The 27,249-nt window shown below is 35.0% G+C and overlaps 1 protein-coding gene across 1 annotated transcript in view; it reads right to left on the bottom strand.

Annotated features, from left to right (window-relative positions):
- Positions 1-27,249, bottom strand: part of LEKR1 (leucine, glutamate and lysine rich 1) — a 191,576-nt gene that overhangs the window by 103,651 nt on the left and 60,676 nt on the right. Inside the window, exons 5-6 of the mRNA XM_057499450.1 lie at positions 13,762-13,881; positions 192-367 (exon numbers count right to left, since the gene is read on the bottom strand). Of these exons, the coding sequence (XP_057355433.1) occupies positions 192-367; positions 13,762-13,881 (296 nt within the window). The remainder of the gene's footprint in view (positions 1-191; positions 368-13,761; positions 13,882-27,249) is intronic.

The raw sequence follows: 27,249 nt of genomic DNA, 5'->3' as shown, positions 1-27,249 counted from the left end.
AGATCAGCCTATAATTATTAAATTTTAGGTTCAAGTAGATCACAATGGCCATCTAGTCCACCAGCCAATAACAAGTTTAAAAGTTAACCTTAAGTCCCATTACATAAAGTGAAATACTGTTTCATTACTTATGAGGTAGCATTTACAAAGAAACAAAACAGATGATTATGTTCTAAATATTTGTAACAAACCTGTCAAGGCTGTTTCACTTATGGATTTAATTTGTAGAAAAACTTCTCCTTTCAGTGAAGTCCAGTTTTGAAAATTATCATATACTTCATTTTTAATACTGGTTAGCTCCCTTTTAACAAAAGTAAGTAATGAAAGAGTCTTATTCCAGAAATATTTGTACTCTGCCAATCTTTGACTGTAAAGTAGTAAAAAAAAAATTAGGATTTAAACAAATAGCAAGCATAATAACAAATATTTCTTTGAAAAATAGTTGTCTTTGGAAAATAGTTTTAGAGTAACCATATAATCTACTCTCTAAATAGAGACAATTTTGAAAGTGAAAGGAAGTGCTATTTGTATTTTGCTGAGATGACAGAAATAAACTGGGACTATTCCAGGAAAACTGAGATATATGTTTGCCCCAACTCATTCCCATTGTGTTACTATTTTAACTATAAAGATACTATTTCCATACATATTTATTCTACTAACCTCTTTAACAGCAAACATTCAGGGAAGAAAATTTAGGTCAAAAATTACTTAGAGAGCCAAAATGAGAAATCTCAGATTCTTAGCATTCTTCCTTCATACCATGGTACTACAGGGAGTGTAAAATCTGAGGTTAATAACAGATAAAACCTTTTAAAGTGAGGGATCCAGTGCTTTTGTTTCATGAAATGCCACAGCTCAAAGAAATCACATATTTATTGCCATCTCAGTGATTTTATTACTTCAGATGTCCTGGATATAATTTACCTAATAACCGAGCAAGATGCAGATGTAGATTTGGGAATTATGAGCAAAAATGATGACTGAAGATATGGGAGTGTAATTATTTGATTAGTATTTATCTCCCTGAGTAGACTAAGATCTATAATGCAAGGACTACATCTGTCTTGTTCATTGCAGTCTCCCTAGCACCTTACATAGTACCTATTTAACAAATACTGATGAATGAATGAATGAAAATAATAGATGCCTCAGAGGAATGAAAATAAAACAGTAGACAACACTAATATTTATGGTACAAAAACAGAGAAAAATCCCTCAAAGGAGAGTAGGGAGGTGCAATCAGTGAGTTAGAAGAAAAACCAAAAGAGTAACACCAGAAAACCAGGGGATAAGAGAATTTAAAGAAGAAAGTGGAGGTCAGTAGTTGAGACTTCAGACAGTGGCTGAGCACGAAGGCCTCAGGTGATTTCAGAGAGATGCATTAGGTAGGAAGGCCCTGAGCAGTAAAGCAGAAGTGAGAAAACAGTCAGTTATATGTTAACAACAATCAAGAACCTTAACTGAGGCAGCAAAGAGAGAAAGAGGAAGAGGGAGAGTAGAGTGGTTTGTTAGGTTGGGAGACACCTGGGTGTGTACACAGCTGAGCAGATAGTATGACTGCAGGCACAGAGGTTAAAACACAGACAAGAGATGCCATCATTTTTGTGCAAAGCCCTAAAAGCGACAGATGTAAAGTGGAGGCTGAAAGATTAGCCTTCACTAGGAAGAAGGGTGATATCATTCTGTGTGGTACTTAAAGTCTGAGTGACCAGAGTCAAAATGGATGCCTCAATCTGCACACAATGCTGGGAGCTAAGAGAGACATGGATCTCAAAAAGCAGAGAAAGAGTCCAAATAGATTACTAAGTCAAAGGGACCAAAAGTAAGGATGAGAATTCTGAACGTGGAGCCAGAAACTGGTAAGGCAGGGAGATAAGAGCTATGAAGTAAGTCAAGGTTAAGGCGCTAATGGGCCCAGTGGAAGGCAGTTGCTGAGAGCCGGCCGTGTACATGAGGAGTCAGGGCCTACTGGGATATTTAACAGAAGACTGGATGTGGATGAAGGTACCTCTGTAGGGGGAAAGGCAGGAAACAGAATATTAAACCAAGTTAACTAACAGCAGATCCATATTCTGTGGGTCCTAAATCTTAAATAATTGGTTATAGTGGTGGGGCTTTCTTGAAAAAATGAATACAAAAATGATGACTGTAAAATTAGGTTTAAAAGTGTGCAATTATTTATAGAATGAGATAAATCATTGCACATAAAATTTTAAAAGTTGATAAATGCCATCAATATCACAAAATAGAGGGAAGCAATATAACTTTTTAATAAGTACCAGCTCTGCAATATTTCTTTGTCTATGATTTTTGGCTACATACTCTATAAGCATCTCTTCATATGAGGGCCATTTTATAACACTTTATGTGGAATGAATATAAAGATTATATTCATCCTTTCATCTATCATGGCCATTTGTTTTTTATTATTGGTAGTTTTGAAAGATTCTTTCAGATTCATAGCTCATTGGTAGTGCCATATAAATATTAAGTATGGTCAAATTTGGAAAAATCCTTATCCAATTTTTTTCATATATTATCATAAGATTTTTGGCATTTCAAGTTTTCTTGGAAAGTGACTAATCTTTAATTGTCTTTGAAATGATGAAACTCATGAACCGATTTATCTTAAATGTCTTTGAAGTGGTATAATATTATTTTTATGTTATATTTAGTGACATTAGTAGTTTTTGTCAAATTAGCAAGAAAGATTTAAATCTTTCTCCAATGCATTCAAACAATTAACTCCTCTTCATTGAATGGATTGTGAAATAATCCAAGAGCTTTTATTGACAATGTCTCTTTCTCTTAATGAGTATGCTTCTGATTTAATCTGAAAAAATTGGTACAATTTGCTTCTTCATGCCAGAATAATTTCTATGGCTTAAATTGCTCATCTTTATTGCTTTTGTTCTAGTAATTTAAAAAAATTCATATACATCCAAATTTGTAGCCTGCAATGTCTTGCTTGCATTACTGAAGAATTCTAAAATTTCTTTCCAAATGGAAGTTACAATAGTGTATCCCCAATTCAACTTTTTCTTACTCAGATCCTCCAAATGCTTGTGACTACTCCAATGGTATACCAACATCAGAAGTGTAAGAGAGGGGAAATCAGAGTGGAAAAAGACAGAATTAAACTAATTACAATTAAACCATCTTACTTTTGCCAGGGGTCTTCTTGGAACCTTCAAAAGGTTCCTGAGTGAGGGGTTCTAAAACTTAAGCATCATTTGATTCATGGCAAATCTGCCTGTGTTGATAACCTTAACTTACTGTGTGAAATATGAGGTGAGACACAGCTGCCAAGAGTAGCACAGCGGAGTCTAAGCAGAATAGTGAGGATTTAGAATAGTACTAGAAGAATTAGGGCCTGGTGTTTAACAACCTGCATGTAGGTATCAACACTAGAATTTTAAGGGTAATTACAAAGAAATGAGCAGAGATAAAAGGAGTTAGTAGACACCTCTAGGTAGAAACTTCCTCTACATTGAATACCCTAAGGCATCCATACAGTAGAAAAAATAAATGGTTTCATCAAAGTCACAGGACACATGATCTATATGGAAAAATCAATTTTATGTCTGTACATTAGCAATGACCAATTCCAAAAATAAAATTAACAATTCCACTCATAATAACATCAAAAAGAAGAATGAATATACATAGAAAAAATTTTAATTGAAGGAATGCAAAACTTGTATGCTAAAAGCAAAACATCTCTCACAGGACTAAAAGTCTCAATGGAATGATATACTGTGTTCATGGGTTGAAAGATTCAATGTTCTTAAGATGGAAATTATCCCCTAATTTATCTGTAAATTCAATGCTAATACCTATCAAAACCCCAACAGGCTATTTTGCAGAAATTGACAAACTGATCCTAAAATTCATATGGAAATGCAAGGACCCAGAATAGCCAAAACAATCTTGAAAACAAAGAAATTTGGAGGAATTACATTTCTTGACTTCAAAATTTAATAAAAACTGCAGTACTCAGGAGAATGTGGTATGGACCTAAGAAAAGACATACAAATTAATGGAATAAAATAGCCTGGAAACAATTCCCTACATTTATGGTGCATTGATTTTAGGTAAAGATACCCAGACATTTCAATATGGAAAAACTGTCTTAAACAAACAGTGCCAGAACAATTGAACATCTACATGAAACAGATGAATTTAGATACTTCCATTATATAATTCACGAAGTTAATTCAAAATGGTTCACAGACCTAAATGCAAAAACTAAAAACTATAAAACTTTTAGAATTACAGGAGAAAAAATCTTTGTGACCTCTAGTTAGGCAGAGGTCTTAGACACATTACCAAATGCTCAATCCAAAGAAGAAAACATTGATAAATTGTATTTCATTAAAAATAACAACTTTTGCCCTTCGAAGAATGCCATTATGAAAATTAAAATATAAGTCACACACTGGGAGAAAATATTTGCAAATCATATTTCAAATAGAGGACTTTAACCAAAACACATAAAAAACTCTTACAACCCTATAACACGAAAATAAGCCAATGAAAAATTAGGCAGAGTATTTTAATGGATATTTCACCAAATAACTAGGCAAAAAGTTAATAAGCACATGAAAAGATGCTCAACATCATTGACCATTTGGAAAACACAAATCAAAGCCACAGTGATATACTATTTCATACTGACTAGAATGGCTTAAATAAAAAAAGATTGACAATAAGAAGTATTGGCAGAAAATACAGAGAGCCTAAATCCTCATTCCTTGAAGGAATGTAAAATGGTGCAGCCACTTGGGAAATACTCTGGCAGTTTCTTAAAAACTTAAATATAAATTTACCATGTGACTCAGTAATACCACACATAGGGACATAAGATAAATGAAATATACACCCACACAAATGCTCATATGTGAATGTTTATAATAGCATTATTAATAAGCACTAACAAGCAGAAACAATCCAAATGTCCATCAACTGGTATATGGATAAATAAAATGTGGTATATTCCTACTATGGAATATTATTTAGCAATAAAAAGGAATGCAGTATTGATGCACGATACAACAGGATGAACTCAAAAATGTGAGTGAAAGAAGCCTGATGCAAAAAACCACATATTGTACAATTCCATATATCCAAAATGTCCAGAAAAATACAAATCTATGGAAGTAGGTTGGTGGTTGCCTAGGACTAGTGCTAAAAGCAGAGATTGATTGCAAATGACAGAAGGATCTTTTCAGTGTGACTCAAATATTCTAATATTAGATGTGGTAAAGTTTGCATAACTCAGTAGGTTTACTAAAACTCATTATTTTGTCCACTTAAAATGGGTGGATTTTGTACTTTATGTATGTACTTATATCGCAATAAAGCTAAATAAATACTTATGTATGTACTTAAATAGATGTGAGGTGATAAACTATGGGATCAAAGCTGGGAAACAAAGTAAAGCCAGAAAATGGTTGGAAAAAAAAAAAAAACAGTGGAAGCCTTAATGAGGCTGAGCAGTTGACATTAAAGTGAGAGGGCTGTGAGAGATTTGGGGGGTTGGCAGTGAAAATTTCAGAGGTGACCGTCTAGGTTTACAAATAAGAAAAATTAAAGCACAAATGCTTTATATTTCAAACAATTTATAAAAGATTCACAATAGGAATCTTCTAAAAGTAAACATTGCTAAAATATTTCAAATATGGATTGATTTGGAATTTGGATTTATATACCATTTTACATGAAGTAAAGTATACCTATATTACATATGTTTTTAGTGTTTATTTTACAGGTCCTCTAAATATAATTTCCATTCTCAAGAGACATTTTCTTCTGAATAATCGATGTGCTGAATCAACTGAGGGACACTACACCTACTCTTGATCACTCCCTTGCAAGAGACAGGTTGGAAATGATGTCAGAAAAACATAGAGCATGAAGAACACTTTGCTGGAGGCTAGGTAATTAAACCCAATTGCAATTAAATAAATGAGAGAATAATTAAAAAAGAGCACTGTAACTCAGAGACATAGTTCATTTATCTATTGAGAGTTCTTTTTGGGCTCCATAAATAAAGATGATTACACCTGAGTAGCTAAAGCTCATGCATCTTTACCACATTAAGAGAATATATAAGCTCCTTTTGTTTATCCACAGAAATCACTAAGTTTTACATTCTAATAAGTATTTTTTAAATAATCAATAAACTAGTACAAAATAAACTTTTAGTAATGCAACAAAATCACTGAAATCTACAACCTTTGGTTTGATTTTCTTTTCACCAGACTACCTTTTCCTATGTAAAGTACCTATGAGTGAGAGTGAAAATAAAACTAGTAATTATCTTTGTTTGTCTCTCACAAACTTCAGTTTATACTAAGTGTCCAGTTAGGTGGTTACTTCCAAAATTGTTTTTAGTAAGTGCTACTTTTTTGCATGAATGAGATCCTAGACTTCCCATTTGTGGTCTTATAGCTGAAAGTATATAAAAATCACAGATCTTTTGAAAACATTTGAAAAAAATAAGCAATTAAAAGTATAACTCAAAATGACAAAACTAGAACTAGAATAAAATAACAATTAAATATGTATGTCTAAGTTTTTTTAAGAATGTAATATACCAAAAATCACATGTAAAATATGAACAATGAAAATTAATTGTATCTGTCCATAATATCTTGAAGTGGAATTATTATTTAATCTAGTCCTGGTATAACCTTAAAAAATTAGTCAATCCTATCATCCATGATAGCATTAGTGGATAAAACAAATGGGATTTCATTAGCAGACTGGGCCAAAGCTACTGTAGGAACAAACACTGAACACTGATGATCCTGACTAAAATAATAGAGTTGGGATCACCTGGATGATATTCTGCCAGTTGAATAACAGATTTCAAGGAAAGGGCAGAGATTTCTGATGACAAAATGATCATCTGTGTAAATAGACTCATGCATTCACTCAAAAATGATTCATTTAGCATCAGTTTTGATGCAAGTCATTTATGAAAGCTAGATGGCCAGCAGGTTATTACCAGAAACCATATAAGAAATTATTAGCCCGGAACCCAGCTCACCAGCAGGAGGAAGTGAAACAGAGCTGGGAGGGAGTGGAAGGCTAGGACTGCTGAACACCCAGCCTTGGAGGTCTGCTTTGAGAGCACGAACCTACACTGAATGGTGCACTGGAGATTAGGGGGATTGGAAAGCTAACACAGGTAGAATACTTGGAGAGACTAAGGGATCAATATCTGGCTACTCTGGGACAAAAGAAAGGAGGGCAGTCTGAGAGACTTCCTAAAAGTGAGAGGACTACTAAAGGGGCAAGGATTGCACAGAGCTTGATATTCAGGAGAAAGGATAGGTGGACAAAATTGTCTGGGTGCACTCTGCCCAGCAGGTTGGGAACTTTCAGGAGCTTCAGGCACTCCATCCCCCTGGCTGCCTACTCAGCTCTGAGGCCCCCCACCATGATATGCAGCCTGCTGTGCCTCTCCCTGGACTGCTAGTACTGGCTCACAAACCAGCAGTCCCTGCCCTGGCATCAGGCCAGCCAGAGGGAGGTCCCACCTACAGCAGCTACAGACACAAAGCACAGAGGTTTACACCTGTGTGCTCCACCCACTGGTTCTGACAGTGGAGACAGGCACAATAACCAGGAAGCAGGAAACAGCTCTTTCCTGCCCCTAGGCACCAGCGGCAATCCCCTGTGACCCTTGACATCACTCAAGGGGCTGAACAGTGCCAGAGACAAGAGCTTGTAGGCACCAGAGGATGCCACATACAAATATGAAACGGCAAAGGAACCTGGTTCAAACCCAAATCCAACAAACACCAGAAAAAGGATCAAGTGAAACTGAACTCACCAAACTTCCTGAAAGAGAGTTCAAAATAAAAATCATAAACATACTCATGGAGGTACAGAAAAATATTCAAGAACTCAAGGACGAATTTAGGATGGAGATTCAATCAATGAGAATTCCATATCTGAAATGAAGCATACAATGGAGGGATTTTAAAGCAGATTAAATGTAGTAGAAGAGAGAGAGAATGCAATACAAACTAGAGAAGAGGAATACAAAGAAGCTGAGGCACAGAGAGAAAAAAGGATCTCTAGGAATGAAAGAATATTGAGAAAACTCTGTGACCAATCCAAATGGAACAATATTTGCATTAGAGAGGTACTAGAAGAAGAGGAGGAGAGAAAAAGGGATAGAAAGTGTCTTTGAGGAGGTAATTGATGAAAACTTCCCCAATCTGGGGAAGAAGATAGTCTCTCAGGCCATGGAGATCCACAGATCTCCCAACACAAGGGACCCAAGGAAGACCACACCAAGACATATAATAATTAAAATGGCCAAGATCAAGGATAAGGACAGACATTTAAAAGCAGCTAGAGAGAGAAAAAAGATCACATACAAAGGAAAACCCATCAGGCTATCATCAGACTTCTCAGCAGAAACCTTAAAGGCAAGAAGGGAGTGGCATGATATACTTAATGTAAGAAAACAGAAGGGCCTCAAACCAAGAACACTCTACCCAGCAAGATTATCATTTAAATTTGAAGGAGGGATTAAATAATTTTTAGATAAGCAAAAGCTGAGAGAATTTACCTCCCACAAACCATCTCTACAGTTTATTTTGCAGGGACTGCTACAGCTGGAAGTGTTCCTAAGGTTTAATAGCTGTCACCACAGGTAATAAAACCACAGTAAAGAAAGTAGAACACTTAATTACTAAGCAGATGTAAAATTAAATCAACTACCCCAAAGTCAGCCAAGGGATAAACAAAGAGTACAGAATATGATACCTAATATATAAAGAAAGGAGAAAAAGAAAAAAAGGACCTTTAGATTGTGTTTGCAGTAGCATACTAAGTGAGTTAAATTAGACTCTATATATAGTAAGGAAATTAACCTTGAACCTTTGGTAAACACAAATCTAAAGCCTGTAATGGCAATAAGTACATACCTATCAATAATCACCCTAAATGTAAATGGACTGAATGCACCAATCAAAAGACATAGAGTCACTGAATGGATAAAAAAAAACAAGACCCATCTATATCCTGCCTACAAGAGACTCACTTTAAACCCAAAGACATACACAGACTAAAAGTGAAGGGATGGAAAAAGACATTTCATGCAACTAATAGGGAGATAAAGCAGGAGTTTCAGTACTTGTATCAGAAAAAATAGACTTCAAAACAAAGAAAGTAACAACAGACAAAGAAAGATATTACATAATGATAAAGGGGTCAGTCTAACAGGAGGATGTAACTATTATTATTATCTATGCACCCAACAAAGGATCACCTACATATGTGAAACAAATACTAACAGAATTAAAGGGGAAAATAGAATGAAATGCATTCATTTTAGGAGACTGCAACACACCACTCACTCCAAAGGACAGATCAACCAGAAAGAAAATAAGTAAGGGGACAGAGGCACTGAACAACACATTAGAACAGATGGACCTAACAGACATCTACAGAACACTCCATCAGAAAAGCAACAGGATACACATTCTTCTCAAGTGCACATGGAACATTTTCAAGAATAGATCACATACTAGGCCACCAAAAGAGCCTCAGTAAATTTTTAAAAACTGAAATTGTACCAACAAGCTTCTCTAACCACAAAGGTATGAAACTAGAAATAAATTACACAAAGAAAATGAAAAAGCCCACAAACACATGGAGTCTTAACAACATGCTCCTAAATAATCAATGGATCAATGACCAAATAAAAACAGAGATCAAGCAATATATGGAGACGATTGAGAACAATAATTCAACACCACAAAAATCTGTGAGATGTAGTGAAGGCCATGCTAAGAGGGAAGTATACTGCAATACAGGCCTACCTCAGGAAAGAACAATCCCATATGAACAGTCTAAACTCAAAATTAATGAAATGAGGAAAAGTAGAACAAATGAGGTCCAAAGTCAGTAGAAGGAGGGATGTAAAAAAGATTACAGCAGAAATAAATAAAATGGAGAAGAGTAAAACAATAGAAAGAACCAATGAAAGCAGGAGTTGGTTCTTTGAGTAAACAAACAAAATAGATAAACCCCTAGCCAGACTCATCAGGAAAAAAAGAAAGTCTACACAAATAAAGAAAATCAGAAATGAGAAAGGAAAAATCACTACTGAAAAGCAGAAATACAAAGAAATGTAAGAGAATACTATGAAAAATTATATGGTAACAAACTTGATAGCCTAGAAGAAATGGACAACTTTTTAGAAAAATACAACCTTTGAAAGCTGACTCAGGAAGAAACAGAAAATCTGAATCAACCAATTACCAGCAAAGAAATTGAATTGGTAATTAAAAAACTACCTAAAAACAAAATCTCTGGATCAGATGATTTCACTGCTGAATTTTATCAAACATTTAAAGAAGACCTAATACCCATGCTCCTTAAAGTTTTACAAAAAGTAGAAGAGGAAGGAATACTCCCAAACTCAATGAGGCCAGCAGCACTTTAATACTAAAACCAGTTAAAGACACTACAAAAAGAGAAAATTACAGACCAATATCTCTGATGAACATAGATGCAAAAATACTTAAAATATTACCAAACCGAATTCAAAAATACATCACAAAGATCATCCATCATGATCAAGTAGGATTTATTCCAGGGATGCAAGGATAGTACAACATTCAAAAATCCATCAACATCATCCACCACATCAACAAAAAGAGGGACAAAAATACATGATCATCTCCATAGATGCTGAAAAAGCATTCGACAAAATTCAACATCCATTCATGATAATAACTCTCAATAAAATGGGTATAGAGGGCAAGTACCTCAATATAATAAAGGTCACGTATAACAAGCCCATAGCCAACATCATGCCTAACAGCGAGAAGCTGAAAGCTTTTCCTTTAAGTTCGGGAACAAGAAAAGGATGCCCACTCTCCCCATTTTTATTCATCATCTTCTGGAGGTCCTAGCCACAGCAATCAGACAACACAAAGAAATAAAAGCCATCCAGATTGGCAAGGAAGAAGTTAAACTGTCTCTGTTTTCAGATGACATGATATTGTACATAAAAAACCCTAAAGAATCCACTCCAAAACTACTAGATCTAATATCTGAATTCAGCAAAGTTGCAGGATACAAAATTAATACACAGAAATCTGTGGCATTCCTATACACTAACAATGAACTAGCAGAGAGAGAAATCAGGAAAACAATTCCATTCACAACTGCATCAAAAAGAATAAAATGCCTAGGAATAAACCTAACCAAGGAAGTGAAAGACCTATACTCTGAAAACTACCAGACACTCATGAGAGAAATTAAAGAAGATACCAATAAATGGAAACACATCCCATGCTCATGGATAGGAAGAATTAATATTGTCAAAATGGCCATCCTGCCTAAAGCAATCTGCAGATTCAATGTAATCCCTACCAAATACCAACAGCATTCTTCAACAAACTAGAGAAAATAGTTCTAAAATTCATATGCACCACAAAAGACCCCAAATAGCCCAAGCAATCCTGAGAAGGAATAATAAAGCTGGGGGAATTACTCTCCCTGACTTCAAGCTCTACTACAAAGCCATAGTAATCAAGAAAACCTGGCACTGGCATAAGCACAGACACATAGACCAATGGAACAGACTAGAGAGCCCAGATATAAATTCAAGCATATATGGTTAATTAATATATGATAAAGGAGCCATGGACATACAATGGGGAAATGACAGCCTTTTCAACAACTGGTGTTGGCAAAACTGGACAGCTACATGCAAGAGAATTAAACTGGATTATTGTCAACTCCATACACAAAAGTAAACTCAAAATGTATCAAAGACCTGAATGCAATTCATGAAACCATAAAACTCTTAGAATACAGCATAGGCAAAAATCTCTTAAATATAAACATAAGCAACTTTTTCCTGAACATGTCTCCTCATGCAAAGGAAACCAAAAGCAAAAATGAACAAGTGGGACTACATCAAACTAAAAAGCTACTGTACAGCAAAGGACACCATCAACAGAACAAAAAGGCATCCTACAGTATGGGAGAACATATTTGTAAACGACATATCCGACAAGGGGTTAGCATCCAAAATATATAAAGAACTCACATGCCTCAACAACCAAAAAACAAATAACCCAATTAATAATGGGCGGAGGATATGAACAGACTCTTCTCCAAAGAAGAAATTCAGATGGCCAACAGGCACATGAAAAGATGCTCTACATGGCTAATTATCAGGGAAATGCAAATTAAAACCACAATGAGATATCACCTCACACCAGTTAGGATGGCCAGCTTTGGAAAGACTAAGAACAACAAATGCTGGTGAGGATGCAGAGAAAGGGGAACCCTCCTACACTGCTGGTGGGAATGTAAGCTAACTCAACCATTGTGGAAAGCTATATGGAGGTTCCTCAAAAAACTAAAAATAGAAATAACATTTGACCTGGGAATTCCAGTCCTAGGAATTTACCCAAAGAATAAAAATTCTCAGATTCAAAAAGACACATGCAACCTATGTTTATCGCAGCACTATTTACAACAGCCAAGATATGGAAGCAACCTAAGTGTCCATCAGTAGATGAATGGGTAAAGAAGGTGTGGTACGTATACACAATGGAATACTATTCAGCCATAAAAAACAAACAAATTCTACCATTTGCAACAACATGGATGGAGCTAGAGGATATTATACTCAGTGAAATAAGCCAAGCAGGGAAAGACAAGTACAAAGTGATTTCCCTCATTTGTGGAGTATAACAATGAAGCAAAACTGAAGGAACAAAACAGCAACAGACTCACATACTCCAAGAAGGGACTAGCAGTTACCAAAGGGGAGGGGTGGGAGAGGGCGGGTGAGGAGGGAGGGAGAAGGGGATTGAGGGGTATTATGATTGGCACACATGGTGTGGGGGGTATCTTAGGGAAGACGCTGTAGCACAGAGAAGACAAATAGTGACTCTGTGGCATCTTACTACACTGATGGACTGTGACTGCAATGGGGTATGGGGGGGACTTGATAATATGGGTCAATGTAGCAACCACATTGTTTTTCATGTAAAACTTTCATAAGAGTATACATCAACAATACCTCAATAAAAAATTTTTTTAAATAAAGCAAAGGATCAGTTCAAAAAAAGGGAGAAGATAACATTCAAAATATTCATCTGGTGTATTTTTTTAGTCACCCTGAACCTGTGGCTATTTATAATGTTCATTTAACTTATTTCCCTTTTCTAAATCCTAAAAATTACTCAATTTGAAAAGGAATCATTCTTTATGATGTTTTTAATATATTCAATTGCATTTTTATTAAAGAAAATGTACTTCGTAGTCTCTCTCAAACCCTGGGCTTTACCTCTAGGTATTATATACCTTCCAAAGATTATATAACAGCAGAATTAACACCAGTTATGCTGGATATTTTTAAGATACCATGATTTAGAAAGTTTCTCTATTACTTTTTGTGTCAAGGGACTTTATCAGTCAGGGAATCAAACACACCAAGAAACAAAGGTCAAGAGGAAAGTGAATTGGTTACTGTGCTTTTATTTGAGTATCACTGCAAAATAAGAACAAGGTGTTTTTCTGATTTAAATTTTATAATAAATCTATTCAATTGAAATAATGGTTAAAAAAAAGTGAAGTTGTTTCCATTTTTTTCAACCACACTGAATACAGAAACTATATTACTAAAATGTGTTTGAATGTTTATAATGTTTGTATTAAATGTATCTTTTCAATCCTTAGTTTTCAATTCTTTAATGATAATCTTACCTCAAGATTTGTGATTGTCTCTGTTTAATTTTTAACTCATCTTGAGACTGACTCAGTTCTTTCTGTACTCTCTGAAATTCACTTTGTTGACTTTTTAACTGCATACTTGCATGTTGAATTCTGAAAATATAAACAAACAACATCCATTACAAGTTTAAATTCCCTTATGAGTACCTTGTTAAATTAAAATTTAAATACCCTTTTAATACAAATAAATAAAAGAATAACACTATGCATGTTTATATATGCTAAATGAATGCACAGAAAAAATATGGAGAGACACACATAAAATAGGTATTATTCCTGGGGTGGAGAGTGGAACTGATGGGCATAGGAAAAGCAAGGAATATTGAAGGGAGGCATAATTTTTACTCTGTTTCTTTTGCACTGTTTGAATTTTTACAATGAACACGTATTTTTACGTGAAATAATTAAAATGTACCTAAACAAATAGAAATTTAATTTTTATTAAATACATGTACATAATTTAAAGTGTAAAACATTACTAACAGAGTCATAAGAAAAAATAGTAATAATTTTCTTTTACCCCAGATTCCACTGCCCCAAACTACTTTCAATTTTTTTTTCACTAAATATTGTCTAGTATATTACAAATCAATTAAGATCTGGTTTTGCTACATGTGAGACCTGAACATGATGGTTTAAATATACAAGAGTATATTGTTCTTGCATAAAACAAATGTATTGGTAGCCAGTCCAGTGCAGATATTATAGCTTTGTAGTGTCATCAAAGGCACACGTTTCTTTCAGCTCTTGGGTTTTCCATCTTTGGCGGGTGTCCTTTATTTTCACGGACCATGATAGTACCAGAAACCCCAACAATTACTTTCCCATTCCAGACCAGCAGCAGTAAAATAATGGCTCTTTGTCCCTCTTAAGAGGGCTCCCTGGAAGTACCACTGAATACTTCTGCTGAACTTACACACATGGCCATACCTAGCTACAAGTAAAGCTGGAAAATATAGCCTTTTAACTGGAAAGATTAGCTCCCAGATGTATCTAGAGTTCTATTACTAAGGAAGAAGGAAGAACGGATGTTAGGGGAGGCTGCTAGCATTCTCTACACAATCCTAATAAGAATTGACCCCCCTACTCATACCTATATACCTACACATTTACACACAAATTGACCCACGTACACACATACATTCTTCCTCTCCTCATCCTCCCAATATAATTAAATTATCCTTTTTATTCAGGTTTATGTTATTCTTTACTAGTGTGCTACATGTTATACCATGATCACACTTCTTATCTTGTACAATATTTTGTTGTCCTTTGATTAGAGAAACATTTCCTTTGCTTCTTAGTTTTCTGTGTACCTATCACTGACACTTCTTCCAAATCTGAGACGTGTTATTTTCTTCTCTCGAAACCTTCAGACACAGCAGGTCACATCAATTCTTTTCCAGGAAACAGAGCTATTCTAGACCTCTCCATTCCTCTGCTCCAGTCTAGTTATGCCCTGGTCTGACTATGCAACTGCCATCCTGGGGCCTCCTCTCCTCATCATTTCAGGAATCGTCCTCAGCTCTCTTTCATGTCGAATCTCCTGTATACTGATTCTAAAGTCTCCCCCCTTCTTCATTTACTCTTTTTGGTGGAGTAAATCCTCCAGAAGCTTTTCTGTGCATGGGAGGCAAATTTGAGAACTTGAATATATGAAAACGTCTGGACAGTTTGGCTCGATACAGAATTATAGATGAGAAAAGTATTCTTTATCAGCAAATTAAGGCATTGTTGCACTGTTTCCTAATTTCCAGTGCTGCTTCTGAGAAGTCCAATGACATTCTAATTCTGTCTGATAGGACACTTGGTAGGTCCTCCCCACCCTGCCCTCATCCTAGGGTAGAAGTTTTAAAACATTTCTCTTTTCACTGACTATTCTTAAATTTGATCACAATATATCATCATGTTTGTCTTTTGTCATCTCCGTGCTGGGCACATGGTGAATTTTGCTATAGAAACTTATGTTCTTTAGTTTCAGGAATTTTCCCCAAGGGAGAATGATTCCTTCCCCTCTATTTTCTGTTTTCCCTCTGGAACATCTTTCTATTATTTTGGATGTGGGATCTCCTGGAGAGATCTGCTACTTTCTTACCTTTTTTTGCCATCATACCAGTTTTGTCATTTTTTTCCTATTTTTATTATCTTCTATCCTGCCTATGAAATGGTAAATTTCTGCTATCATATTTAATTACCAAGAATTATTTCTTATTCTCCAAAAGGCCATCTTTTTACTACCTTTTGTTCTTATTTCATGGATACAATTTCTTCTCTTATTTATTTTAGGATAATTATACTGATTCTTTTAATGTTTTCTTCTTTAAAGCTCATTGCACTGCTTCTGTTCTCTCTAGGGGTTTTTTTTTTCTTTGCTTCCTTTTGTCTTTCACATTGTGGCTTCCCTTGAGAGTCTGGAGATTTTTGTTGTCTATTCATTTATGAATGAGGCCCTTTAAGGACAATTGGTCCATTTTCTACAAGTAAAGATGACAAAGGGAGAAACGGGGGTGGGGATGTTTCTAGGTAAAAGAGAAGCAAAATAGTAACAATCAAATATGATGTGGATCTTGTATAGAACCAGATTCAAACAAACTGTAACAAAAATTTTTTTAAGAATTGAGGAAATTTAATTATGAACTTGGAATTAGATAATACTGAACAACTGTTGCTAATTTGGGGAGAATAATAAAGAAATAGCACATCACACTTAATTAAACAGGGATGAAAATAGCAGGCAGTCTTGGATTTGCCTCAAATTACTTCAGCAAACAAAAAAAGAGACAGATGAAACGCTTCTAAGAAAATCTTGGTAATCTTTGAAACTGTACTAATGGGTATTATAATATTTTATCTTCAAAAAACTAACGAATGAGGTACTAAAATGCTGTCTGTAAGCTTCTCTGTGTGTGTAGAAATAGTTAAATAATGAGCTTCTGCAGACAGATCAGGTAGGAAATATCTGCTTTGATAATACCTATGCCATCTGCCAGAGTCAGGACAATTATAAGTATTTGGGGAGGAATGATGGGAGAGAGGTTCTGAAAGCTTAAATGCACTTTTAAAATATTTTTACTGAATCTTATTTTCAGCCCTACATTGTGACCTGACAAGTATTTCTCTTAGCATACTTAGAGAAAAAAAAAATTAACCAAATGTTTTCAGGAGTCACATCTAAAAACAATAAATTAATAGAGAAGAAAAATCTGTTAAAAATCAATGAGAGAGAACAAATTAATAATCATAATGGGATGTATTACATTTCTCACAGAAGTGGAATGATCACAATGGCATGAAAAAATAGGTAGAGATATTGAAGATTTCAATAACATAATTAACAAACTTGATGTATGTATGTAATTGGAACTTATTTCTAATAATCATTTCTTCCAAACACATCATATAACCACAAAAACTGCCCATGTAATGGGCTATAATTGAAAATTTAATATATTCTTAAAAAGAAAAAAATCATATACCTACATTCATTGCCTACAATAAAATTACATGAAAAACTTACATAAACAAAAAGGCAGTCAAAAAATCTGCATACATATAAAGTTAAGCATACATCTAATGATCCTTGGGCCAAAGAGGAAATAAAAGTGGAAATTATAATCTATTTAAAAATAAATGATAATGGAAACACTATATACTAAAGTACTCAGAAGATAATTTATAGCCTTAAATGTATTTATCAAAAAAAGAATAAATGGCTATTCTGAATGTCATAATCTAAGAGAAATGGCAAAAAAAAAAAAAAAAGAAACAATGAATGCTCATAAGCAGGGTTACCACAGTAATAATGAGCACACTCAATGCCCACTTCTTGGTTTCTAAATACCATTTTCCAACTAAAGAAACCAAAGCATCTTAAAGGACTGGTTGGTTCCAGTATAGCAGCAGGGATATTTAAGATGTGCCAGAAAGTAAGGAAAAACTCAAAGGAAGACAGGGGCATGTTAAAAGGGCACAAGTGCTACCTGAGAGAGCTCTTAATGGCTCATATTGGGCAACTAAACAATAAGATAAATAACTATAGGATTGTATTATAACTCACAAAAGTGAATGAATTCATACTATGTTCATAAAAACTAAATAGATATATAAATGGGAGACAGGAAACAGCTTTTCCTTACAGAGATATTCCAATTAATAAATGTAGAAAGAATGAGAAAAAGAGAAAAACATCATTAGAAGAATACAGTAATAGTTGTTGCAAACAAAACCTACTGATAGTTGCTGAAAAGGTGGGTGAAAGTTTAAAGAGAAACAGAATATCTGAGTATTTCAAAGTACCTACACCAAAATATTTATTAATCACAAAGAAAAAATAATAATTTTACAGGGGAGGAACCTGACAAACACCACCTTGGCCAAGTGACCAAGGTTAATATCACCCGTGAGGAGAAACTGACATCATACACATTCTGATATGATACACTGAGAAGGGTACATTCTTCCCTGCCATTCTTGCCAAATACGAATAATTTCAATATAATCATAAGTAAACATCAGACAAAACAAAATTGAGGGGTATTCTCCAAAATAAGTGAAGGACTCTTCAAAAGTCTCAGGTCAAAGATGAAGATTGAAGAACCATCACAGCTCAAAGAAGAGGAAGAAGATATGAGCTCTACATGCAATGTCTGATTTCAGATTGAATTCTGCACTGGAAGAAAAGATGATAGTGGAAAAACTGATAAAATCAAACAAAGTCTGTAGGTTATTTAATAGTATTATAATAAGGTTAGCTTCTTAGCTTTTATAACTGTACCACACTTATGTAAGGTGTTAACATTAGGGGAAGCAGGTTACATGGAAACTCTGCATTGTTTCTGCAACTTTCTAAAGTCTATAATTATTTAAAAATAAAAAGTTAAAAAACAATCACTTATACATATACAATGAATAATTTATACATGTAAATGGACTGTATCTGTAGTGTAAACAGTTGCGTACACTTAAAATTTAGGAGTTACACAGTATTTTTAAGAACAAAAATAAAAGGAAGAAACCTTCATGATCAATATTAGAGGAATATTAAATAAGTCATATTCCTATGGAATATGATACATAAAATGAAAAAGAATGAAATAGATCTCTATATCCTGGCATGGAAGGAATACTAAAACTTATTATCAAGGCAAATGGAAAGCAATTATAATTTACAGATCAACAGAAGCTTTCAAACACTTGTAGTGGGAATGTAAATTAACACTATTATGAACAAATAGTAGGATCTACTAAACTTGGCCACAGGCATAGGTTATGACACATAATTTCTATATGTAGCACATATCCCCTCAAAATGAGCTCACATATTCACCAAAGACATGCACATGAATGTTCATTGCAGCACTGATTATAATAGCTTCAAACTGGAAACAGTCCAAATGCCCACCCCAGTAGAATAGATAAGTCTACTCTCCATTCACGTCATGGAAAACTGACCAGCAATAAAAATTAATGAACAGACACTTCTCTGAGGAAGAAATACAGATGGCCAACAGGCACATGAAAAGATGCTCCACATCGCTAATCATCAGGGAAATGCAAATTAAAACCACAATGAGATATCACCTCAAACCAGTTAGGATGGCCTCTATCCAAAAGACAAGAAATAAAAAATGCTGGTGAGGACATGGAGAAATGGGAACCCTCCTACATTGTTGGTGGGAAAGTAAACTGGTGCAACCATTGTGGAAAGCAATATGGAGGTTTCTCAAAAAACTAAAAATAGAAATACCATTTGATCCACTAATTCCACTTCTAGGAATTTACCGGAAGAAAACAAGATTCCTGATTTGAAAAGACATATGCTTCCCTACGTTTATCGCTGCACTATTTACAGTAGCCAAGATATTGAAGCAACCTAAGTGTCCATCAATAGATGAATGGATAAAGAAGAGGTGGTAAATACACACAATGGAATATTATTCAGCCATAAAAAGAAAAGAAATCCTCCCAATTGCCACAACATGGGTGGAGCTAGAGGGTGTTATGCTCAGGCAGAGAAAGACAAATACCAAATGATTTCACTTATTTGTGAGGTATAAAAACAAAACAAAACAGAAGGAACCAAATAGCAGTAGATTCATAGACACTGGGAAGGGACTAGTGGTTACCAAAAGGGAGGGGTTGGGGAAAGTTGGGGGGAAGCAGATTAAGGGCACAATAATTCACACTCACAATATAAGCTCATCATGGGGATGGTAGTACAGCAAAGAGAATACAGTTAATGATTCTGTAACATCTTACTACATTAATTGACAGTGACTGCACTGAAGGGGGTGAGGATTTAACAATATGGGTAAATGTTGAATCACTGTGTTGTGTATTTGAAACCAACATAAGATTGTATATCAATGGCATTTTAATAAAAGTAAATTAATTAAATAAATGAACAGCAGCTACCCACAACAAAATGGGTGCATGCATCTCACAAACATAATATTGAATAAAGGAAACCAGACAAAATAATATATAGAATACAATTCCATTTACATAAAGTTTAAAAACAGGCAAAATTAATCTGTGGTGTTATAAATCAAGAGAGTAGTTTCCTTTGGGTGGGTGACAGTAAGAGGCACAAGACAGTTTCTGGGATGCTATGTACTATTTCATCATCTGGATGCTGATTAGGAAATTCACTTTGTAAAATTTAATTTACCTGTACACATATTACTTGTGCATTTTTCTCTGTATACGTTATACTTCAATAAAAATTTATAAAAATAAAACAGTAAAATGAGAATTTAAAAAGACACCTAGACAGTCTCATGAAATGTGTATAAGCACATCTAAGGTTGATAAATAGGGGAAAATCCATAAATATTAGGAGGAAATTAACCTTATGTACTGTATAGCTGGATTAAATGAAATCTGTATTAAACATTCCTTAATAAAAGTCAACTCTAATTATTAATATTTACCCATAAAAGAATTCTAAGCCTATGTTTTACAAAACATTTTCTTTTTTACACTTTTTAAAAATATCTATATGCTAAACATTGCTTCATGGCCTTTTTTCTCTTTAACATTTTTTTTTGTATTATTAATGTACAATTACATGAGCAACATTATGATTACTAGACTCCCCCTATTATCAAGTCCCCACCACATACCTCATTACACTCACTATCCATCAGCATAGTTAGATGCTATAGAATCACTACTTCTCTTCTCTGTATTATACTGCCTTCCCTGTATCCCTCCCCTGCTACATTATGTGTGCTAATCGTAATATCCCTTTTTCCCCCTTATCCCTCCCTTCCCACTCATCCTCCCCAGCCCTTTTGCTTTGGTAACTGTTAGTCCACTCTTGGGTTCTGTGAGTCTGCTGCTGTTTTATTCCTTCAGTTTTTTCTTTGTTCTTATACTCCACAGATAAGTGAAATCATTTGATACTTCTCTTTCTCTGCCTGGCTTATTTCACTGAGCATAACACCCTCTAGCTCCATCCATGTTGTTGCAAATAGTAGGATTTCTTTTCTTCTTATGGTTGAATAATATTACACTGTGCATAGGTACCACCTCTTCTTTCTCCATTCATCTACTGATGGACGCTTAGGTTGCTTCCATATCTTGGCTATTGTAAATAGTGCTGCGATAAACATAGGGGTGCATATGTCTTTCTAAAACTGGGTTCCTGCATTCTTAGGGTAAATATCTAGGAGTGGAATTCCTGGGTAAAGTAGTTTTTCTATTTTTAGTTTTCTGAGGAACCTCCATACTGCTTTCCACAATGGTTGAACTAATTTACATTCCCACCAGCAGTGTAGGAGGGTTCACCTTTCTCCAAAACCTCACCAACATTTGTTGTTGTTTGTCTTTTGGATGGTGGCCATCCTAAATGGTGTGAGGTGATATCTCATTGTGGTTTTAATTTGCATTTCCCTGATGATTAGCGATGTGGAGCATCTTTTCATATGCCTGTTGGCCATCTAAACTTCTTCTTTGGAGAAGTGTCTGTTCAGATCCTGTGCCCATTTTTTAATTGGCTTATTTGCTTTTTGTTTATTGACATGCATGAGCACTTCATATAATGTGGATGTCAACCCCTTATCAGATATGTCATTTATGAATATATTCCCCCATATTGTAGGATGTCTTTTTGTTCTACAGCCTTTGCTGTACAGAAGCTTTTTAGTTTGATGTAGTCCCACTGGTTCATTGTTGCTTTTGTATTCCTTGCCTGGGAGATACGTTCATGAAGAAGTTGCTTGTGTTTATGCCCAAGAGTTTTTTTCTAAGAGTTTTATGGTTTCATGGTTTCATGACTTACATTCAGATCTTTGATCCATTTTGAGTTTACTTTTGTGTATGGGGCTAGACAATAATCCAGTTTCATTCTCTTACATGTAGCTGTACATTTTGCTAACACCAGCTGTTGAAGAGGCTGTCATTTTCCCATTGTATATCCATGGCTCCTTTATCATATATCAATTGACCATATATGCTTGAGTTTATATCTGGGCTCTCTAGTCTGTTCCATGGTTTATGGGTCTGTTCTTGTGCCAGTACCAAATTGTCTTGATGACTGTGGCTTTGTAGTAGAGCTTGAAGTCAGGGAGCATAATTCCACCCACTTTACTCTTCCTTCTCAGGATTGCTTGGGCTATTCAGGATCTTTTGTGGTTCCATATGAATTTTAGAACTATTTTCTCTAGTTTGTTGAAGAATGCTGTTGGTATTTTGATAGGGATTACATTGAATCTGTAGATTGCTTTAGGCAGGATGGCCTTTTTGACAATATTAATTCTTCCTATCCATGAGCACCAGATGTGTTTCCATTTATTGGTATCTTCTTTAATTTCTCTCATGAGTGTAGTTTTCAGAGTATAAGTCTTTCACTTCCTTGGTTAGGTTTATTCCTAGGTATTTTATTCTTCTTGACACAATTGTGAATGGAATTGTTTTCCTGAATTCTCTTTCTGCTAGTTCATTGTTAGTGTATAGGAATGCAACAGATTTCTGTGTATTAATTTTGTATCCTGCAACTTTGCTGAATTCAGATATTAGATCTAGTAGTTTTGGAGTGGATACTTTAGGGTTTTTTATGTACAATATCATGTCATCTGAAAACAGGGACAGTTTGATTTCTTCTTTACCAGTATGGATGTCTTTTATTTCTTTGTGTTGTCTGATTGCCATGGCTAGGACCTGTAGAACTATGTTGAATAAAAGTGGGGAGAGTGGGCATCCTTGTCTTGTTCCTGATCTTAAGGGAAAAGCTTCCAGATTCTTGCTGTAAGTATAACGTTGGCTGTGGGTATGTCATATATGGCTTTTATTATGTTGAGGTACTTGCCCTCTATACCCATTTTGTTGAGAGTTTTTATCATGAATGGATGTTGAATTTTGTCAAATGCTTTTTCAGCATCTATTGAGATCATCGTGTAGTTTTTGTCTTTCTTTTTGTCGATGTAGTGGATGATGTTGATGGATTTTTGAATGTTGTACCATCCTTGCATCACTGGGATGAATCCCACTTGATCATGGTGGATGATATTTGTGGTGTATTTTTTAATTTGATTTGCTCATATTTTGTTGAATATTTTTGCATCTATGTTCATCAGGGTTATTGGTCTATAATTTTCCTTTTTGTGGTATCTTTGCTTGGTTTTGCTATTAGAGTAATGTTGGCCTTGTAGAATGAGTTTGGGAGTATTCCCTCCTCTTCTACTTTTTGGAAAACTTTAAGGAGGATGGGTATTAGGTCTTCACTAAATATTTGATAAAATTCAGCAGTATAACCATCTGGTTCAGGCATTTTGTTCTTAGGTAATTTTTTGATTACCAATTCAATTTCTTTGCTGGTAATTGGTCTATTTAGATTTTCTGTCTCTTCCTGGGTCAACCTTGAAAGGTTGTATTTTTCTAGAAAGTTGTCCATTTCTTCTAAGTTATACAGTTTATTACCATGTAATTTTTCATAGTATTCTCTCATAATTATTTGTATTTCTGCCTTGTCTGTAGTGATTTTTCCTTTCTCATTTCTGATTTTGTTTATGTGAGTAGACTCTCTCTTTTCCTTGATAATTCTGGCTAGGGGGTTATCTGTTTTGTTTATTTTCTCAAAGAAGCAGCTCCTGCTTTCATTGATTCTTCCTATTGTTTTATTCTTCTCAATTTTGTTTATTTCTCCTTTAATCTTTATTATGTCCCTCCTTCTACTGACTTTAGGCCTCATTTGTTCTTCCTTTTCAATTTTCATTAATTGTGAGTTTAGACTGTTCATTTGGGATGTTCTTCTTTCCTGAGGTAGGCTGATATTGCAATGTATTTCCATTTTAGCACAGCCTTTGCTGCATCCCACAGATTTTTGCGGTGTTGAATTATTGTTGTCATTTGTATCCATATATTGCTTGATCTTTGTTTTTATTTGGTCATTGATTCATTGATTATTTAGGAGCATGTTATTAAACCTCCATGTGTTTGTGGGCTTTTTCATTTTCTTTGAGTAATTTATTTCTAGTTTATACCTTTATGATCTGAGAAGCTGGTTGGCACAATTTCAATCTTTTTTAATTTACTGAGGTTCTTTTTGTGGCCTAGTATATGATCTATTCTTGAAAATGTTCGGTGTGCACTTGAGAAGAATGTATATCCTGTTGATTTTGGATGGAGTGTTCTGTAGATATACATTAGGTCCATCTGTTCTAATACGTTGTTTAGTGCCTCTGTCTGTTTATTTATTTTCTGTCTGGTTGATCTGTCCTTTGGAGTAAGTGGTATGTTGCAGTATCCTAAAATGAATGTATAGCATTCTGTTTCCTCCTTTAATTCTGCTAGTACTTGTTTCACATATGTAGGTGATCCTTTGTTGGGTGCATAGATATTAAAATGGTTATATCCTCAATGGACTGACCCCTTTATCATTATGTAATGTAATGTCCTTCTTTGTCTGTTGTTACTTTCTTTGTTTGGAAGTCTATTTTGTCTGATACAAGTACTGAAACTCCTGCTTTTTTCTCCCTATTAGTTGCATGAAATATCTTTTTCCATCCGTTTACTTTCAGTCTGTGTATGTCTTTGGGTTTGAAGTGAGTCTCTTGTAGGCAGCATATAGATGGGTCTTGTTTTTGTTATCCATTCAGTGACTCTATGTCTTTTGATTGGTGCATTCAGACCATTTACATTTAGGATGGTTATTGATAGGTATGCATTTATTGCCATTGCAGGCTTTAGATTTGTGTTTACCAAAGGTTCAAGGGTTGCCCTTACTATCTAACAGTCTAATTTAACTCACTTTGTGTGCTATTAAAAACACAACCTAAAGAATCTTTTTTTCCTCCTTTTTCTTCCTCCTCCATTCTTTTTGTGTTCAGAGTCCTATTCTGTACTTTGTCTATCCCTTGGGTGACATCTATTTAGCTTTAGGAACACTTCCATCTATAGCACTCCCTCCAAAATGCACTGTACAGGTGGTTTGTGGGAGATAAATTCTCTCAGCTTTTGCTTATCTGAAAATTGTTTAATCCCTCCTTCAAATTTAAATGATAATCTTGCCGGGTAGAGTATTCTTGGTTCAAGGCCCTTCTGCTTCATTGCATTAAATATATCGTGCCACTCCCTTCTGGCCTGTAAGGTTTCTGTTGAGAAATTTGATGATAGCCTGATGGGTTTTCCTTTCTATGTGATCTTTTTTCTCTCTCTGGCTGCTTTTAAAAGTCTATCCTTTGGAACTCAACCAAGAATTAGGAGAAGTGCAAATTGTAGCACTCCAAAATCTTACAACCACAGACTATTTATCGTTAAAAGAACATATGGGATATGAACAGTCCCCAGGAATGGGGTGTTCTAGTTTATCTGAATTCTCTCAGACTGTTTAAGTTCAGTCGGACAATATCCACAATATCATAGATAAGTTTTCACAAATGCCTAAGGTGCCTAACTGGTTTTCTTGGTTTCACTGGAGATGGCTGGTAATTACAGGTATGCTTTGGTTAGGTAACTATATTCCTATTATGTTAATGTGTGTGCACAATTTAATTAGTCGTTTAAAACCTATCCATGCTGAAGTTACTCTACAAGAAGATATGTCAAAGAAATAATCAATCTTCCCAGGTTTTCTTCTGCCTGCTACTTCTGTAGCTTTTCTTCTTCCTACCTAATCACAACCTTTAAATAGAACTCGTGCCACATGTCGAATTTACCGAATATCATAGTTCTTCCAAGTGGTAAAGACACCTCAAGACAAATGCTGGGCATAGAAGCCACAGGGCATAAATATGCAAAGAAGTAAAAAGCTAACCTTTTCAAACGATAAGGCTTCTCTCTCACTTACCAACTTCACATTTCCCTGTATGGCCCCGGAAGATGACTGGTTAGCCAGAGACGGGTAAGATTCCTCAAGGGAGGAACAACCTAAGACAGGCACAGTCGCAGGGGGCCATCTGGTGAGAAAATGGGGAGCAGCAGAGGTGAGGCTTAGAACCTCCCCCCTCATGTTCTGAGAGAAATCTTCTGCATACATGGATGTTTATTGCCCTCGTCTAGCGCGGATTAATGCATAGTCTACAGGCACACACCTGATCATCTACATTTGCTCTCTTACAACACTAAACTCTGTTTCCTACCTTTATCTCGTATCTACCTACCACTTCAGCATTTTATTAAAAATAATAATAATAGAGAAATGTGGTATCCACATATAAATCAGGTATAAAAATCAAATGAGTATTCATATTTGAACTGACTGTTTATAGTTCATAATGCATGAACAAAACCGAAAGCTTCTGTGATGACTGCCCTTGTACTGTTCACCATGTAACTTATTCACTATGTAAGAATTTGTACTCCATGTAAGAATTTGTTCGTTATGCATCAGAAGATTGGAGACTGACGAAAATTGGGCTTGGGGTGGATTAATGATTGTGCATTGAGTACTGACCCCCCTATACAGAGATTTGTTGTGGTTAACAACTATTTGATCAATAAATATGAGAGATGCCCTCACAATATATATATATATATATATATATATATATATATATATATATAAACACACTTCCAATTGTAAAATAAATAAGTAACCGGGATGTAATGTATAGCATAAGGAATATAGTCAAAATATTGTAACAACAACTTGGTATGGTGATACCTGGTACCTAGAAATATCATGTATATAAATGTTGAGTCGCTGTGTTGTACACCTGAAACTAATGTAATGCAATGCTGTTGTCAACTACCCTTCAATAAAAAAAAAAAAAAAAGTCTATCTTTATCCTTGACCTTTGCCATTTTAATTATTATATATCTTGATGTTGTCTTCCTTGGGTTTTTTGTGTTGGGAGATCTGTGCACCTCCATGGCCTGAGAGACTATCTCCTTCCCCGAATTGGGGAGGTTTTCATCAATTACTCCTCAATGACACTTTCTATCCCTTTTTGTCTCTCTTCTTCTTCAGGTACCCCTATAACGTGAATATTGTTCCTTTTGGATTGGTCATACAGTTCT

Source organism: Manis pentadactyla, chromosome 1, assembly GCF_030020395.1.
Source record: "Manis pentadactyla isolate mManPen7 chromosome 1, mManPen7.hap1, whole genome shotgun sequence".
Classification (NCBI taxonomy): Eukaryota; Metazoa; Chordata; class Mammalia; order Pholidota; family Manidae; genus Manis; species Manis pentadactyla.
The sequence above is the reverse complement of the archived record's forward strand: the minus strand, read 5'-3'. Positions and strand labels throughout refer to the sequence as shown.